Below are 17,360 nucleotides of genomic sequence, written 5' to 3'. Positions count from 1 at the left end.
TTAAGTGTTTATATTTAGAAATACATCTCTTCGTTATAACTATGCAAAAGGAAATCCTGCTGTTTAGTAATTAGGTTACTCTAAGCCTTAAATTGTACAGTTCTTTTCCATATGTTATACAAGGCTTCTTTAAGGAAACGGTGCATTTGTTGGTCTTTTGCATCTGTGTTTTCTTTTTTTCCCTCCAGACTATGTAATCGCAAGGCTGTAATTTAAAAGTGCTTATGGAGGCAGTGGTCTCGAGCATTATCAGACCAGATTAACCTCAAAAGGGAATGTCCGACTTTCCCAATATATCTCTAGGGAAAACCCTGTCTGGAATTCCAATTGTAATGTAACCATGTCTAATACAACCGTCTGTAATTTGGTGCATAGATTCTAGGAACATTTAACTAGTTTAAATCTGTATGGATATTTTGATGTGCAGATGTGCACTACCTTTTGGGGTGAAGTTTGGGGTCGGTGTGTTTTTTTCCTATATATACATCTTTGGTGAGCACCCTAACAGTATTGCAGGTAATATCAAGGTGTATTATGTTGCAATGCATTACATTCGGCACAGGCAGCATTACTGTTAATTCTTCATATACAACAAACAGTAGTGGCACGTTTGAATCCTTGCAAGTATTTGTGCTGCTTTGAAGCGAAACCATTGCATTATATGGTGGAAACACTTTGAGGGTGTTGGATATAGTGAATGTAAGCAGGTGTCAGATTTTAATGTGAATTCTCCTCACACAGCACTCACCAAGCCAGACAAAATAACCCTGCCCTCACCAGGGAACACCTGCTTCAGCCTCCCACATTCCTCGCAGCCATTTTTCCTGCTGTTAGATTGTGTACGTTTGAACTATCATAACTCTGCTGTCTGTTTTATCAGCGTCAGATCAAGTCAAACATTTTATATCTCAAGAGCTCAATCCAAATGGGCTTGTGCCTAGAGGGTGTGTTAATCTGGCAGACTTTGATCACCTTGAACCTGAAAATATTTGTATTTAAGAGTCTAATGAATGTCTGAGTGGCTCACTGTACTCATAACTGATGCAGCTCTCTAAAAACTTGCTCTTTTGCCACACTGTAGTAAGCCTAGAGCTTGAGTTCACACAGTTGCCACTGAATGGTTGAGTTATTTCAATTGAGCAGAAGAGAGGAAGTGTGGCAGTGTGCTGCCTGGTGATGTGACCACTGACTCCATCTTCTTGTCTGATTTGTGCCAAACAGCTCTGATAAACTGTCTCAGTCTCCCAGCTCAGTCTTCCCTACTGAATTCATTCTACATCTGGCCTGCTAGATGTTGCCAAACCTATTCTAAAACAATTAATCAATAGACAAAAACAAAAGCAAAGCTAGTTGACACAAATGGATACAATAAAAACAAATTCTGCCAGTGTATGTGCAGCCTTCCAGTCAAGTGTGTGGGCCGAGTGTGTCAACAGCTCAAAGGTTGGAGGTACAAGGCTATTTCAGCATATTTACACTGGCCAATAGCTAGGAAGATGCAGGTGAGGGTGACACTTACTGTGGTCATGGTGTGCTGTCTAATCAGTGGGGGGGCAGTCAATTTTTAAATACATTTATATAACGGTAGGCCATTTTTGACGGAAAACCTATTCTGTTGGAAAAAACTTCCAGCTAAAACCAGTCTAAGCAGGTTTAAGCTGGGAAGTAACTGATTTTAGCCAGTCTTCCAGCCTCTAGCCTGGTCAAGCTGGTTTTAGCTTGTTGTTCCAGCTGGTCTCCCAGCCTGACCAGCTAAGGAAGTGGCCAAAATCCCTCTAAAACCAGCCTGCTGGAAAGCTATGACCAGCTAAAACCAGTCTAAACTTTAAGGACCAGCCTGGTCTTTAGAGGGGCTGAAATATGTTTTTTTTAGCAGTTCTGGTGTCTCTGCTGAAAAAAAAAAAAAAACAGGTACAGTAAAACCAGCCTAAGCTAGTTTTAGGTGGTCTTAGCTGGTCAGCAGGCTGGTTTTAGAGGGGTTTTGGCCACTCCTTTAGCTGGTCAGGCTGAGAGGCCAGCTAAGACCAGCCAAACAGCTTAGGCTGGTTTTAGCTGGGGGTTTTTTCAGCAGTTCTAATCCAAATGGTCATTTAGTGTCATTCAGGGCCATTAAAATACATTGTATCAACTATTCTAGTGTCTCTCCTGGAAAAAAAACAGCTAAGACCAGCATAAGCTGGTTGGCTGGTTTTAGCTGGTCAGCAGGCTGGTTTTAAATTGGTTTTTCCTACTTCTTTAGCTGGTCAGGCTAGGAGACTAAGACCAACCAAACAGCTTAGGCTGGTTTTAGCTGGGGGTTTTTTCAGCAGTTCCAATCCAAACGATCATTTAGTGTCATTCAGAGCCATTGAAATACTTTTTTCAACTATTCTGGTGTCTCTGCTGGGAAAAAAAAAACATCTAAGACCAGCATAAGCTGGTTGGCTGGTTTTAGCTGGTCACAGCTGGACAGCAGGCTAGTTTTAGATTGTTTTTTCCTACTTCTTTAGCTGGTCAGGTTAGGAGACCAGCTGGAACAACCAGCTAAAACCAGTTTAACCAGCCTATCCAGACTGGGAGACCAGCTAAGACCAGCCAAACAGCACAGGGTTTCAGCATTTCCAAACCAAATGGTCATTTAGCTTCACTCAGAGGCATTGAAATATGTTTTTCAACGATTCTGGTGTCTCTACAGAAAAAAAAACATCTAAAACCAGCCTAAGGTGGTTAGCTGGTTTTAGCTGGTCAGCAGGCTGGTTTTAGAGGGGTTTCTCCTACTACTTTAGCTGGTCAGGCTGGGAGACCAGCTGGTACAACCAGTTAAAACCATCTTTACCAGCCTAGCCAGACTGGGAGACCAGCTAATACAACCAGCTAAAACCAGTTTGACCAGCCCAGAAAAGCTGGGAGACCAGCTAAGACCAGTCAAAAAGCTTAGGCTGGCTTTAATAGTTTTTTTTAAGAAGTTACGATCCAAATAGTCATTTGGTGAATACGCTATTTGAAATACGTTTTTTAATGATTCTGGTGTCTACTGAAAAAAAGAAAAACAGCTAAAACCAGCCTAAGCTGGTTGGCTGGTTTTAGCTGGTCAGCAGGCTGGCTTTAGATGGGATTTTGCCACTTCTTTAGCTGGTCTGGGAGACAAGTTGGAACAACCAGCTAAAACCATCTTGACCAGCCTTGCCAGGCTGTAATATATAAATATTATATATAGGTTATATATATAAATGTGTGTATATAGCGACCTTTCTACGTCAATTTACTTTGAATAAGTAAAAAGTTGCTCTGAATTCTTGTTACACACCTTGTCGAATTTGACACTAAATCAAAGTTTTTTATTGAAAGACTCTTATTTCATAGTGCTGATGAATCAGGTCTGTCTGACGTGATGCCTCGACACCAGTAAGTACAGTAGCCCCCTCTACATTTAAGCAGCCTGGCGAGCCTTGCAATTTAATTATGCGTCATTTTATAGATTCTTTGCTCGGTTTTCCTCACTGCCTTCTTGCTTCTCCTCGTTTGGGTCTGTGGCAGCTCCCTGTGCGCGCTTTCGTTCCAAAGGGGGCTGTCTGTCTTTGATGGGATCCAGCTGTTGGCCAAGTGCTCCGGGGGCCCGTTTATTTGCATTGCTAAACAATCCGTGGAGTGGGCCGAGTACGGAGAAATACAGCAAGTTTTCTCTTTTTTATATAGTAAGACCCTCCTCTTACTATTGGTCAATGTTCTCACACGTTCTTGCCATCGGTCGACAGGGCGGCCGCGTCGGGTGACCAAAGCCAAGTGTCTCGACATTCAAGTGAAGGCGCGTACGCGGAGGGGGCGTTTGGGCACTTCGTTTTGCGCTTTGGGTCCTGCGAGCCCGTAAAGGTCGTAAAACCACAAAAATCAAAACTTTCTATTTCGAGGAATTTACGGGTTGGCGGTGTGACGTTCTTTCCAAGGGAACCACAAGGATCCACATAAACATGTCATTTGAACTACGTGGCTTGAGTTGGTCGACCAACAAAAGGTGAGTTTAATTAGTCAGCTGGTGCTTCATGGCAAGCTTTTATAGCACAAGTTACTCACAACTAACTAGTATCTATTTTATGCCGTAATGCTTATTTATGAATTAAACAAGTTTCTTTCAACTGACTATTGATTAGAAACTAGTACTTATTTCAATAGTGACTAATATCTGTTCACTTATTTAATAGTACTTATTTGCTATTAGCTACCATTCCAGTAGTGACAAGTAGCCTAAGTATTTCATTGTTACTAGTCACAAGTTGCTAACTGCCATTGAAATCAATGAGTCAATCATGAGTTCAATTCTTGATACTAGTAACTATTCCAGTAGTTACTAGTTATCAATTCTTGCTTGTCATGTACTGAGTAGACAGAATGATTCATATTCATACTGTCTAATAAATAGCTGTCTTCAATTTCTACTAGAAAAGCTGGAATAGATATAGAGCAATACTAAAACTGGAAAGGATACTAGCAACTATTGTAATGCATACTAGTCAGAGTGAACAGTTAATATCTGAACCACAGATCCCAAAATAATTTAGAGGTAAGACATTTCTGATTTGGAATAGTTACTTGTCACTACTGTAATTGTAACTAGTACCAAATTGCCAAGGGCTAGTATGTAATAAATCTGTAGTAGTGACTAACTGAATTAATACTAGTCACTGTTGAAGTACTTGTCTAAAAACAAGACGACCCCTAGTCACCACTGGATTACTAACTGCAGTAAGTGATAGTATCAAAACAGATATTTATCATCATTATCATTGTCATAGTACTTCAAAAGAATATGTAAAGCATAAAAATAAGTTTTTAAAATTATCCAACTTTCTGAAAGTGTTTGTTGATATTCTTGGTCTTGAATGGGCATTCATAGTGCGTATTCCATTGAATGAATCTTAAACATTTTCATGTGTTTTTTGATTTTTGGAATGATTTACCGAGGTATTTTGTTTTTTATTTATAGAATGTTGTCAGTTTTAATATGTATCATATGCTGCATTCACTCTGGGAAAAGTCAGGTAAGTGAATTTCTGTTTTGAGTCATTCAAGCTTGGCACTTTGGCTCAATGTGTGTCGTAATAAGAGTGCCTCGCTTTTTTTGGCTTTCCAGTGCTGTTGTACAAGCATTAACTCTAACATAAAATAGCAATACCAAACTACTTCAATATAACTACTTGCACATAAAGAACTCTGTAAACTACTGTTTATCTTTTAGTTTGACTATAAAATGCCTGTTTCTCTTCAGACTTGCACAGATGGATTTACTTATGACCGCCGTGCCAGACAGTGTATCGGTTAGTGGCACTTCTGCCGTGTTATTAAAATGTTCATTGAATCTTGTGTTTCAAATACCGCTGTTAATGCCACCTCTTACATTTGCTTTCAGACATTGATGAGTGCCGGACACTGCCAGACCCGTGTCGGGGTGACATGCAGTGCGTAAATCAGAACGGTGGATACCTGTGCATCCCCCGCGGACTCTACTCCCAATCTTATGCCCGGAACAGTGCCCGCTCCTACCCTGAGACTTCCTATCCTGAAGAGTCCTACCCTGACAGATCGTTGGGATACTCTGAATCATTCGTTCCTAACGTTCCTCCTGCCGGAGCAGGTACTGGTCCAGGCCCCGGTCCGAGCTATCCAATAGTGAGCCGGTCCACTCCCTGCATCCTCGGATATACACTTGGTGCCGGTGGCACTTGTGTTGGTAAGTCTACCTTGTGGTCCTATACATTTCACTATCCCAACCTTGTTGATCATGTTAGTTAAAGATGGTTGGCTGGTTAAAAAACTCTTTTGGATGTGATTAATCGGGATTAATTGTTTGACAGCACTATTAAATATGTAGTTCTTCTTATTAAAGTTACAAAAGTAAATTAGTCAAGAGCAATGAGCGATTTTTTTTCTCTTTTTTGTTGTTTGATTAACATGAATGACAGACAGCAAGAATATTAGACAGAGCGCAGAGCACGGCAACATCACGTGAGCGTGTAACCGCGATAAAGTTGATAGTCCAAAACTTCTACCGGTATATCGCCCACCCCTAACTTGTTGTAGTGCTTCAAAAGAATATGTGAAGCAATTATCTGCAGAAGACAACCAAATGTACCAAAACTACCAAATCCCAAATTTGGTGCACAAGACGAACCTCAAACATTCTGGCATATGTAAAGCCATGTCTTTAATGTAAATAACACAAGCTAAGAAGAAGACTCTTCGAGACGTGGTCACTCTGGGTCACATCAGGTTGTGGTCTTATGTTTACTTCATTTTCTGCAATGGTCCATAGGTCTTCTCGCTCTGAAATGAGGCAAAGACCCAGTTCTGTGCTGGACTGTAATTTAGTAATGGCTGCGGTGGGCTGAGTGGCATCTTAAAGACTTCAGCAGAATGAATCTTGTAATTTGGACTGGATCAGTCATTAGTGTGGAACCACAAAATACTGTGGAACCTCAGAACAAACTACATCTTGTGAAGAGGCAGGAAGACACACAGGAACTGGCCCTGCGTTCTGGGATCCAACTTTACAATTCAACGAGAAGGTTTTAGAGTGTCTTATTCACTGTCATAAATCATGTAACTGACTCTATGTGGTCTGCTTCTGTTGAGGCCATTGAGCCGAATGTGGTGTCAGTGATATCCTGGCTTTTATGGCTTTGATCTAGATAGGTGTTATATATTGCGTTGTTGGAGTCTTTATGCGTGTCAGCGTTGTGACCTATTTCACGTGCCATTTGACAAATGCTCGCACAAATGACTGCTTGCTATATTTTTCGATATGGTCTGCGGATTTGTCTCGAATTGGTGCCAGTCTTTGCAGTTAATGCATTCTCCAGTCCTCTCTTGCTCTTCTGCAGAAACACACAATGATAGATTTGTTACCTTTTAAGCCCAAGACAGTCGTGTTATAAAGAAGATACGCACACAGATATTCGCTTGTGCATATATGCACATGGCCTGACCTGAGAAAAACTTGGACTGGGTAATGAAGATAGATGTTATGTCCTGGACACAATTTTGGACACAGATAATAGTCTTATAGAGCCACTGAGACATTCAGTACAACGGCATTTAGGCTTTGTTTGGACAAAACTTGAAAAATCGTAAAGATAAATCATTGCGATTTCAGCATCTGTGGTTGCTCACGCCAAACATGAGCTCAGTGGTTGTTGAATGAGATCTGTCATTGACCAGCTGTGCAATTTGTGAGCATTCTTTGTACAGTGTAAGAGATGCTGTTATGGAACAGAAATCGTACAGGAAGTGTGTGTCAAACCATTCCATCATTTGTCTTACAGGTGTTGCTGTAGTGTTAGTGTGTGTGTTTGTAAATGCCAGGGAATGCCCTCTTCTTGCCAGTGGCGCTAAGGCTTGAAGGACTAAAACAGTCAACTCAGTCAGTGTCTGAAATGTGCCATCATAAATCCCATCAATCCTGCGTTTAGCCTGAGTAAAGCCTAGGCACTTCTAAAATCCATGCAAATCTCTGAAAGACAGTTCAGTTCAGGTGAAACTTGAGTAAAGAGAATCATTTGTGATTCAGGAATGTGGATGCTTTGCATAAAATCCAAAATTCAAGAGTTTAAATGATCTTATTCTGGGTGGGAACTTGAAAAATGTCCAAAATGATTTGATTTGTCAAGTTAAAGCTTGCCTACTCAGGCTGTGGGACTGTAACCGGTGTCTGTCAGCAAATATGGAGTGGCTGTAGTACCGCAGACTAATTAATGCGTTCTAGCTTAGTGGGACGTCTGGAAATTGAGGTATGATGTCATTATTATTTCTGAGTCACTGAACTTTATATGTAATGCTTTGTAAAGAAAATATACAGTACTATTCAAGTTTGGGTTTGGTAAGATTTTTAGAATGTTTTTGAAAGGATTCTGTTACGCATTTATATGATCAAAAATACAGTAAAACAGTAATGTTGTGAAATTTTGTTTTCAGTATTTTAGATATTTAAAATTTGAATTTATTCCTGTGGTGGAAAAGAGGAATTTTCACCAGCCAGTACTCTGAAAACAGTTGTGCTAATTAATATTTGGAAAACATAAGTTTGTTATTATTGTATAATTATTGTAGGGTTGTATAATATATGTATTTAATTGAAATAATTTTTTGTAAAAATTAAATAATTATAAATGTCTCTTTTTTACTGTTCACTTTAATCAATTTTAAGTCATTCTTACATTCTAAAAAATGCTGGGTTAAATACAACCCAGCGCTGGGTGAAATATGGACAAACCCAGCGACCGGGTTGTTTTGACCCAGCAGTTGGGTTAAATGTTTAACCCAGCCTTCTGGGTAATTTTATTTAACTCACTATTGTTTAGAAATTACTATATGGCTGGCTTAAAAATAGGTTTTAAATTAAAAGTCAGACACATAATTACTAGAGGCATCAGCAATAATCAAAAGGTGAACATTTATTAATAAGCAGTTAAAAAATGTCCATTATTTAATTGTTATTTATCCAACAAAATATTTATTTATTGAACATATTAATAAATGTTAATTTCCAACCTATTTTGGGTTCATTTTAAGCAAGCAATAGTTGCTAAATAAAGCTAAATAAAACTGGCTTACTGGAGTATAGTACATACTGGAGTATACTAAAAAAGTAGTATTAATTTCTTGCAATCAATCAGTCAGTAAATAAATAAATAAAAAAACCTTACTGACCCCAAACTTTTTATTCTCCAAACATGTATTTTCTCTGTGAAGTCAGTGTACACTCTGAAAAATGCTGGGTTAAAAACAACCCAACTTGGGTTATTTGGCAACCCAGCGCTGGGTAAATATTGGACAGAACACATGCTAGGTTATTTTGACCCAGCTTGTTGGGTTAAATGTTTTTAAGTCAACTATTGTTTAAAAATTATTATATTGCTGGCTTAAAATGGGCTGGAAATTAAAAATCACACACAGAATTATAGGCAACAGCAATAATCAAAAGATGAACATTTATTATTAAGCAAGAACACCCATATGGACAAAAATATGAGACCAATTAAATGTATTTGGGTGAATACAGCATGGTTTGCAATATTACTCGTTTAAAAATTATTTTAGAAATAACAAAGGAACATTTAAAAGTACCATTTTAATTAAAGTGTATTCAGCCATTCTCTGTAATCACTTTTCACCAAAATAGTGCTAATTTTTGTGCTATTGTGTCTTGTGCTGAAATCTGTGCTTTTTGCCGGGGGAAACTGCGAACGTAGGACTACCGCCATGCATTTCACTCGAAGCTGAAAGATGTCGTGACTGACTCCATAACCTGCCCATGAACAAACAGTACTGAGATAAGAGAACATATTTTAACATCAAATTTAGTTAAATTCAGTATCATAACGAATAAAAACAATTCATGTTATGCAAGGCAAAAGGTGTTTCCATCATGCAAAATGAACGACCGCTGCTCATGCAGCTGACTGACATCTCATCCTTGTTTGTTGCATTGTGAAAAATAATATAAATTACAGCACAGTAAACACTTTATAAATAAAATGTATACAAACCTTTATTTCTCTGAAGAAATGTACCAAAACGGCTGCACTGTGAACCGCTCTCTCCTGTAGAGGATGCAAAAAGCCAGGCTCAAACCAGCGGTTGGGTAGAAAAAGTAACCCAGCATTATAAGTGACCCAGCAACTTAATTACAGAAAAACTACCTAGCACCAAAGTAAAAAAAAAAAAAAAAAAAACAACCCAATAAAATGACCCAGCATTTAGATTAAAAAATATAACCCAGCATTTTTTAGAGTGTAGGCAGCTCCAAAGAGTTGCTGGAGATATTTTTTCATTCTATAGGTAAGGAGCTTGTGATCTTCCTAGTTTATTTTCAAATTTTTGCTATTGTTTTCTGTATTTCACTCTCAAATGAGACTCTCCTTAGTGGCTGACCTCATGCACTGGACATTCCACACGAAACATAAGTACTACTCTGGCTCACTGTACACCTCATGTTAGTATAATGATTCCAGCTAATTCGCATAGGCTGCGTGAAGTGTTGCTCGAACTACTGCGGTGGCGAATTGTAAATGTCTTTGATATAATTTAAACAATCTGTGTTTGGCAACAGATCACAGACATTAAATCTCTGCAATGTTGTGTATAGAAGCAAGAATTCAAAGTTGGTACCAGATTCGTACGTCCTGGATTGACTTTCATATTAATCATCTACGAGTTTTGCATGCCTGAAATGTTTAGCCTTGCATGTGTCTTTTTGTTTGAGAAATAGCTTTGCTTTAATAAGACAAGCATGTTGTGTGAGTATGAATTGTAATACCCATTATTCATATCAATTCCCCACCCTCTTGCATATGTGGTTGTTGATTTTGCTTTCAGCTAGCAATTAGAGCATTATGATCTCAGTTTAACACATTTTACAATGTGCAAATTCATTTCACAGAATTGCAGATTTCCTCAGAAGTCCTCAGATTTCTTCAGGGCTTACTTTTAAGGGATTGAATATCTCTGATGTGAAGATTAGATTTAATGACCTCAGCAACATCTGGTATTTACGCCCTTTGTTAACTTTAATGTATTGTACCCTAATAAACTTGCTAAAAGTGCAGTAAAAGTCATGACTTTGGCCACATGAATGATATCACCCATTGACATTTTATATCATTGATATCTCTTCCTCTTTTAAATGCAGACACGTTTCCTTCTCTTTCATTTACACACCATGTCTTTCCTCTGACCCTTATTTAAATCTAGTGCAAAATTTACTGCACTCTCTCTGGATCAGATCTGATCTCCAAAATGCTGGCATTCCCAGAATGCTCTAGATCTTTTCACCTCAGATCAGACGTGTGTAATAGTACACATGTAATCCAGATGCTCTCTGGGGCCCAGCTGGGCCTCATGTCTCTTGTGGCCGCATCTCTGCTATCAGACCTGGCTTTACAATAATGCTTTGTGATGTCTAATATTAACAAGCTGTTTAATAGTTAAGGATCTATTGCAATTCAATTCCTGGTAGGTGTAATGCATAAAAGGTAAAACTGCCTTTGTGATTATACTGTGCAGTCAGATACTTTGGTTGAAAAGCCAAATGCGAGTGAATAGGCAATTTTCCTTAAAGTGCACAAGTAACTTATTATGGAATTACAGCTTGGTTTGCCAGGACCCATTGCATCACTTTACCCATATAGTAACAGTGGGACTGTTGGCAGCTTTAACCAAAAGAAACTAATTATCTGGCTTTCACACGGTTTCCAACCCCCCCAAATCTATCACGCCCTCATCACTTTCATAGTAACGTTTGCTTACTTTTAAAACATGTGACTTCATGGTCTGAGAACCAAGGGTGCTTTTTCGGGTATTTAAGGCATACGATGCCCTCATAAGGTATTGTGCTGATAATGTGCGAGCGAGAGTGGAACAGAGAGATATGAATTCCAGTTTTGGAAATGGGTTGTGTAAGAATAGCTATTTGTGTAAGATGTTGTAGTAAGATTTATGAGGTCAGAGATGGAGTTCGACTTGCTAAGTGTAAAGAACATCTGTCCACAGAGGCCAAGCTATCAGTGGGACAGATTAAGTATTTTGTATCAGCATTTTGATAATAATAAAGCATTTAAGTTTTGTGAAGTTACATACACTAAGGTGAATGGTTTCAGACGAGTTTCTAAAGTGGGAAAAGCTGACTGTGGCTTTTTTCCCCCCTTTTTAGATGTCGATGAATGTGAGGCAGAGTCACACCAGTGTAATCCAACTCAGGTGTGTATAAATACAGCCGGTGGATATACCTGCTCATGTACTGAGGGCTACTGGCTGGTGGGTGGACAGTGCCAAGGTAAGATTTATAGACATTACAAATGGTTAGTTTGATGCTATATGCTTTAATTTGCAATGTCTACATGTGTATGCCAAGTGACACATCATGTAGAGTTGAGGTTAAAAGTTTACATACACCTTGCAGATTCTGCAAAATATTACTTATTTTACCAAAATAAGAGGGATCATACAAAATGCATGTTATTTTTCATTTAGTACTGACCTGAATAAGATATTTCATGTTTACATATAGCCCACAAAAGAAAATAATAGTTGAATTTATAAAAATTACCTTTAAAAGTTTACATACGCTTGATTCTTAATACTGTGTTGTTACCTGAATAATCCACAGCTGTGTTTTTTTTGTTTAGTGATAGCTGTGCTTGAGTCCCTTGTTTGTCCTGAACAGTTAACAGTTAAACTGCCCGTCGTTCTTCAGAAAAATCCTCCAGGTCCCACAAATTCTTTGTTTTTTCAGCATTTTTGTGTATTTGAACCCTTTCCAACAATGACTATGATTTTGAGATCCATCATTTCACACTGAGGACAACTGTGAGACTCATATGCGACTATTACAGAAGGCTCAAATGCTCACTGAGCCAGGGGTAAAAACTTTTGAACAAAATGAATATGTGAACATTTTTCTTATTTTGCCAAAATATCATATTTTTTCATTTAGTACTGGCCTTCAGAAGCTTCAGTAGATACTTACATGTTTCATTGCATTTACCCTGATCTTCAAATTCAAAAAGTACCCTGTTGATGATCCCTCTTATTTTAGTAAAATAATTAACATTTTCCAGATTCTGCAAGGTGTATGTATACCTTTGCACTCAACTGTATACAGTAAATCCTTTAATAAACCAGTTTTTGTTATGCCAGTGTTAAAGTACACTTCTGTTCAAAACATTGGGGTCAGTAAGATTTTGTTAAAGAAAAATTAATACTAGGGCTGTCACTAATGATTAAAAATAGACCCAAGCGAACAATAGATTTTAATAGACTCTATGATGTATTATGTTGGTGTACGTTTATAATGATTTACCTTACAAATCTGATAGAATGATGCACATTGTATTAAATAAAGCACATATTAAAGCCTTAATAAATGTAGCCTTGGTGAGCATAGGACATTTCTTACATTAAACATTTAAAACATTCAAATTTTTATCAACCCCAAAATTCTGAACAGTAGTGTAAATTAAAATCCAGTTTAAATGATGACAATTCAGTTGTTTTTACAGTTAAATTATCCAATAGTCTAGTTTTTGTTTGATGTTTTGAAATAATCCAGTCTTATTTAACACCAAACAATGTCTTAATTCAGTTGTGACTACTGTTTGCGTATTTAGTGCTCTCTAACTCACCTTTCTTTAGATATTGATGAGTGTCGCTATGGTTACTGCCAGCAGCTGTGCGCTAACGTCCCTGGCTCATATTCCTGCTCCTGTAGCCCTGGATTCCTCCTTAATACAGATAGCAGGACATGCCAAGGTGCACACATACACAGAAACAACATATTAGTTTGATCATTATTGTCCCTGAAAATCTTGACGTCTGCCATCTTCCTCTCTCACCAGATGTGGACGAGTGTGAGACAACCCCATGCTCTCACGGCTGTTTGAACACGTACGGCTCATTCATGTGCACCTGTGACGAGGGCTTCGAGCTCGCCTCTGATGGAACCACCTGCAATGGTAATCAGTGGAGGAGAAGAGATGATTAGTATAGAGAAAGATAGGGGACTGAGAACAGAAAGGTTTTAGAGAGATGTTTAACATGTTGTTGCCTGAATTTTCACGTGATTGTGTGCACTGAGAGTGTGTAATGTGTCTGTCTTTATCACTGCCCATTCTCAGATCTGGACGAGTGCAGTTTCTCAGACTTCCTTTGTCAACACACATGTGTGAACACACCAGGATCGTTCTCCTGCGTGTGTCCGCCTGGATATTACGTGTATGAAGATGGAAGGAGCTGTGAAGGTATCTGAATTTTTATTTTATGTGCTTCTTTGGCATTATTCATTTACATTAACCATTTGCAGAATTAGCAGATATTTCATATCGACTGCACCATGTAGCTTCCTTTACATTGATGTTGTTGTTATTGTTGCTGCTGTTAATGATTGGATGATACTGATAACCTGACTTCTGTCTGTTGTGTTTGATTTTCAAGACCTCAATGAATGTGAGTCTGGTAACAACACCTGTACAGCAGCACAAGTGTGTTTCAATTTCCAGGGAGGTTACACATGTCTGGACCCTCTTAGATGCGATCCACCTTACATAGAGCTCAGTGACAAGTGAGTTGCTTAAGTCAGTCATTTGACTTATTTTTTTGTTGAACAGTTGCAGTATGTTCTGAATATATTTCTGTCTTTCTCTCTCAGTCAGTGCATGTGTTCTGCGGAGAATCCCGCGTGTCGGGAAAGACCTTTTACTGTCCTGTACAGGCATATGGATTTGTCTTCTGGCCGCAGTGTTCCTGCCGATATATTTCAAATGCAGGCCACCACACGTTACCCTGGAGCATTTTACATCTTTCAGATCAAGTCTGGCAATGAGGGGCGAGAGTTTTACATGCGGGTAAATGGGGTTTTGTTATAAATGATGCCTGTTGTAAAACAATTTTTTAAAGGAAATTAATACTTTTATTCAGCAAGGATGCATTCATTTGATCAAAAGTGACAGTAAAGACATTTGTGACCCTGGACCACAAAACCAGTCTTAAGTCGCTGGGGTATATTTGTAGCAATAGCCAAAAATACATTGTATGGGTCAAAATTATTGATTTTTCTTTTATGCCAAAAAACATTAGGAAATTAAGTAAAGATCATGTTCCATGGAGATATTTAGTAAAATTCCTACTGTAAATATATAAAAATTATTTTTTGATTACTAATATGCATTGCTAAGAACTTCATTTGGAAACTTGAAAGGTGATTTTGTCAATATTTCGATGTTTTTGCACCCTCAAATTCCATATATTCAAACAATAGTTGTATCTCAGCCAAATATTGTCCTATCCTAACAAACCATACATCAATTGAAAACGTGTTTATTCAGCTTTCAGATTATGTATAAATCTCAATTTCGAATAATTGACCCTTATGACTGGTTTTGTGATCCAAGGTCACATTTATAATGTTACAAAATATTTCTATTTTAAATAAATGCTGTTCTTTTGAACTATTCATCAAAGAATCCTGAAAAAATATGTATCATTTTTTACATAAAAAACAGCTTACAGCAAAAACAATTTAAACACCCGCCTCATTTTGAATGCTAGTTTATAAATAAATGTGACCACTAGAGGGGGCTGTAGGATTTCTGTGAGACTTTCCTTCAAAATGACTCTGGAGCCAAACCACAAAATCTTTATTGGTCCTAGGAGTCCCTTAGCTAATCAAATACCAGCTTTAGTGTTGAAAGAGTTTGTTTTCATATAATTTGCCAAAGTGTGTGCTAGCAGTGTTTCAACTCTGAAGAGAAAGAGTGACAGACTCAGAATTAATTAATAAAACGTTATTAAATTCTTCTTATTTCCCTTCTTTCCACAGCAAACCAGTAATATCAGTGCAACTTTGGTTCTGGCCCGGCCCATTAAAGGACCGAAGACTATCGTTCTAGACCTAGAGATGGTTACCGTTAACAACGTCATCAACTTCCGTGGCAGTTCAATCATCCGCCTCACAATATTTGTGTCCGAACATCCATTCTGAGGCTTTACAAATGAACCTCTGACCTCTCACCTCTTCATGGCCCCATACCTCTATCTTGGACTTCCTGTTACTGCACTACCCGTCAGGCAGCTGCATATCTTCATTTTGTTTGTTCTCTGGATCTGGACTCTGATATTTCATAATTCAGGTTTTTGATTAGGCTGCCTGGCTGTCATTGTCATCTGCAGTCACACGCATGTACCCGTACACAGAAGAATATTTATGTTGTGTTTTTTTTTCTTGTTTGTCTTACATTTCCCATTGTGCTTTTTCTTGCCACAATCGCAAATCCTGAAGTGTCATTTTTTTGTAAAGCTGGATTTGTTTTTCTACTCTTAGTGACACCTGTGTCACTCTTTCTCACTGTGAATGTGAGAGAGCTGGCAGGCTTGCACGTGCTACAAAGTCACGTTTTTGAAAATGTTCTAAATCAATCTCACAGGAGTCTGCAGTGCACCTTCAACACCCATTTCCCAGGGATGTCTCAAAAGAAAAAAAAATCTTGTTTTGGCTCAGAATTTCTTATTGCATCTGTGCAGAATTTCCACTGTGTATCTGTTTTTATTTGACAGGTAAAGAGAGCCTGGTCAATCAATAAACACAAATTTGATGACCTGTACTTTTGTTGGTTTGTGTTTACTTTGAGCAAATTTAGACTCATGCATAGGTTGGGCATTAGTGATGATAATTGACAATAAAGTGTTTAATAAAATTAGATTATTACAATTATTATAAGAAGAACCTTAATAGAGGGTTTGCACTTATGTCACGATTTGGTCAGTTACCTGGATGTGTGGCCATACTGGCAATACTTGGATGTAAACAACAGCATCGATCTGCATGGTTAATGTACTACTGAATATATTGTTCTGCTAATTTATGCTGTCTAAACCATGGAAAAAATATGTGGAAGCTGTTAAATCATATAGAGAAGGGCTTAGTAAGCAGAAAAGGACACAATATTTTGACAAGCTAAAGTTAATAGGTGGAAAAGATATGTATGAGCAGTATTAATTAAGATGTTGCTCTAATCTTTCACCTACCTGACTGGAAATGATATGAACAAGCATGAATGTTGTCAGGATTCTTGCCCTGGAAGTCCTGGTTCAGTTTGGCCAACCACAAACACCAGCACAAGCTCAAACAGTTTTTTTGCACTCTTCTCATTGATTTATTATAACTTTTGGTAGTCTATAGTACTCCAGATGTTTTTCCTGATTAGTACAGCCCAAAACATGGCAAGAATTGACCATTTTAAGCTGCAATAATCAGCAAAATATGTGAGTTTTGTTCGGTTCAGGGGCATTGTTTACATTCTGTGCCACCAATATGGCTGATTGATGAGGCATCGTAAAAACACTCTATTGTAAATGTTGGCCTACATATTAGTTGTGACAAGGGGTCAGCTTTTGAATGTGTTAAGATTTAAAGGGATAGTTCACCAAAAATGAAAATGTTGTCATTAATTGCTCACCCTTGTGTCGTTCCAAATCTGTAAGACCTTCATTCATCTTCGGAATACAAATTAAGATATCTTTGAATAAGTCTGAGAGCTTTCTGACCCTGCATAGACAACAATGTAATTACCACTTTCAAGGCACAAAAACGCAGTAAGGACATTGTTAAAAGAGTCCATGTGACATCAATGGTTCAACCATAATGCTGCAAGAACAGTTTTTGTGTGCTAAGAAAGACAAAATATTGACTTTATTGAACAATTCCTCTCTCCCCTGTCATTGCCCACCACCATTCACGAGAGTCCTCCTGGGATGTTTGTGCTTACGAGTTGACAAGTCGTTGTTATGACGTCAGGTGCGACGTCAAGACACTTTGGTCGGAACAAGATGGCGATTTA

At 38.2% G+C, this 17,360-nt stretch overlaps 1 protein-coding gene across 1 annotated transcript; it reads left to right on the top strand.

Annotated features, from left to right (window-relative positions):
• Nucleotides 1-3,519: 3,519 nt before the first annotated feature.
• fbln5 (fibulin 5) lies at nucleotides 3,520-15,795 on the top strand. Its single transcript, XM_051125472.1, has 11 exons — nucleotides 3,520-3,991; nucleotides 4,961-5,015; nucleotides 5,243-5,291; nucleotides 5,384-5,704; nucleotides 11,681-11,803; nucleotides 13,162-13,278; nucleotides 13,365-13,481; nucleotides 13,644-13,766; nucleotides 13,960-14,086; nucleotides 14,174-14,369; nucleotides 15,344-15,795. The coding sequence occupies exons 1-11, from the start codon at nucleotides 3,948-3,950 to the stop codon at nucleotides 15,503-15,505; spliced, it is 1,434 nt and encodes a 477-aa protein (XP_050981429.1). The 5' UTR covers nucleotides 3,520-3,947; the 3' UTR covers nucleotides 15,506-15,795.
• Nucleotides 15,796-17,360: the final 1,565 nt, after the last annotated feature.

Source organism: Labeo rohita, chromosome 13 (assembly GCF_022985175.1).
Source record: "Labeo rohita strain BAU-BD-2019 chromosome 13, IGBB_LRoh.1.0, whole genome shotgun sequence".
In the NCBI taxonomy this organism is placed as follows: Eukaryota; Metazoa; Chordata; class Actinopteri; order Cypriniformes; family Cyprinidae; genus Labeo; species Labeo rohita.
Note: the sequence above shows the minus strand (reverse complement) of the source record. Positions and strands in the feature narration are given on the sequence as shown.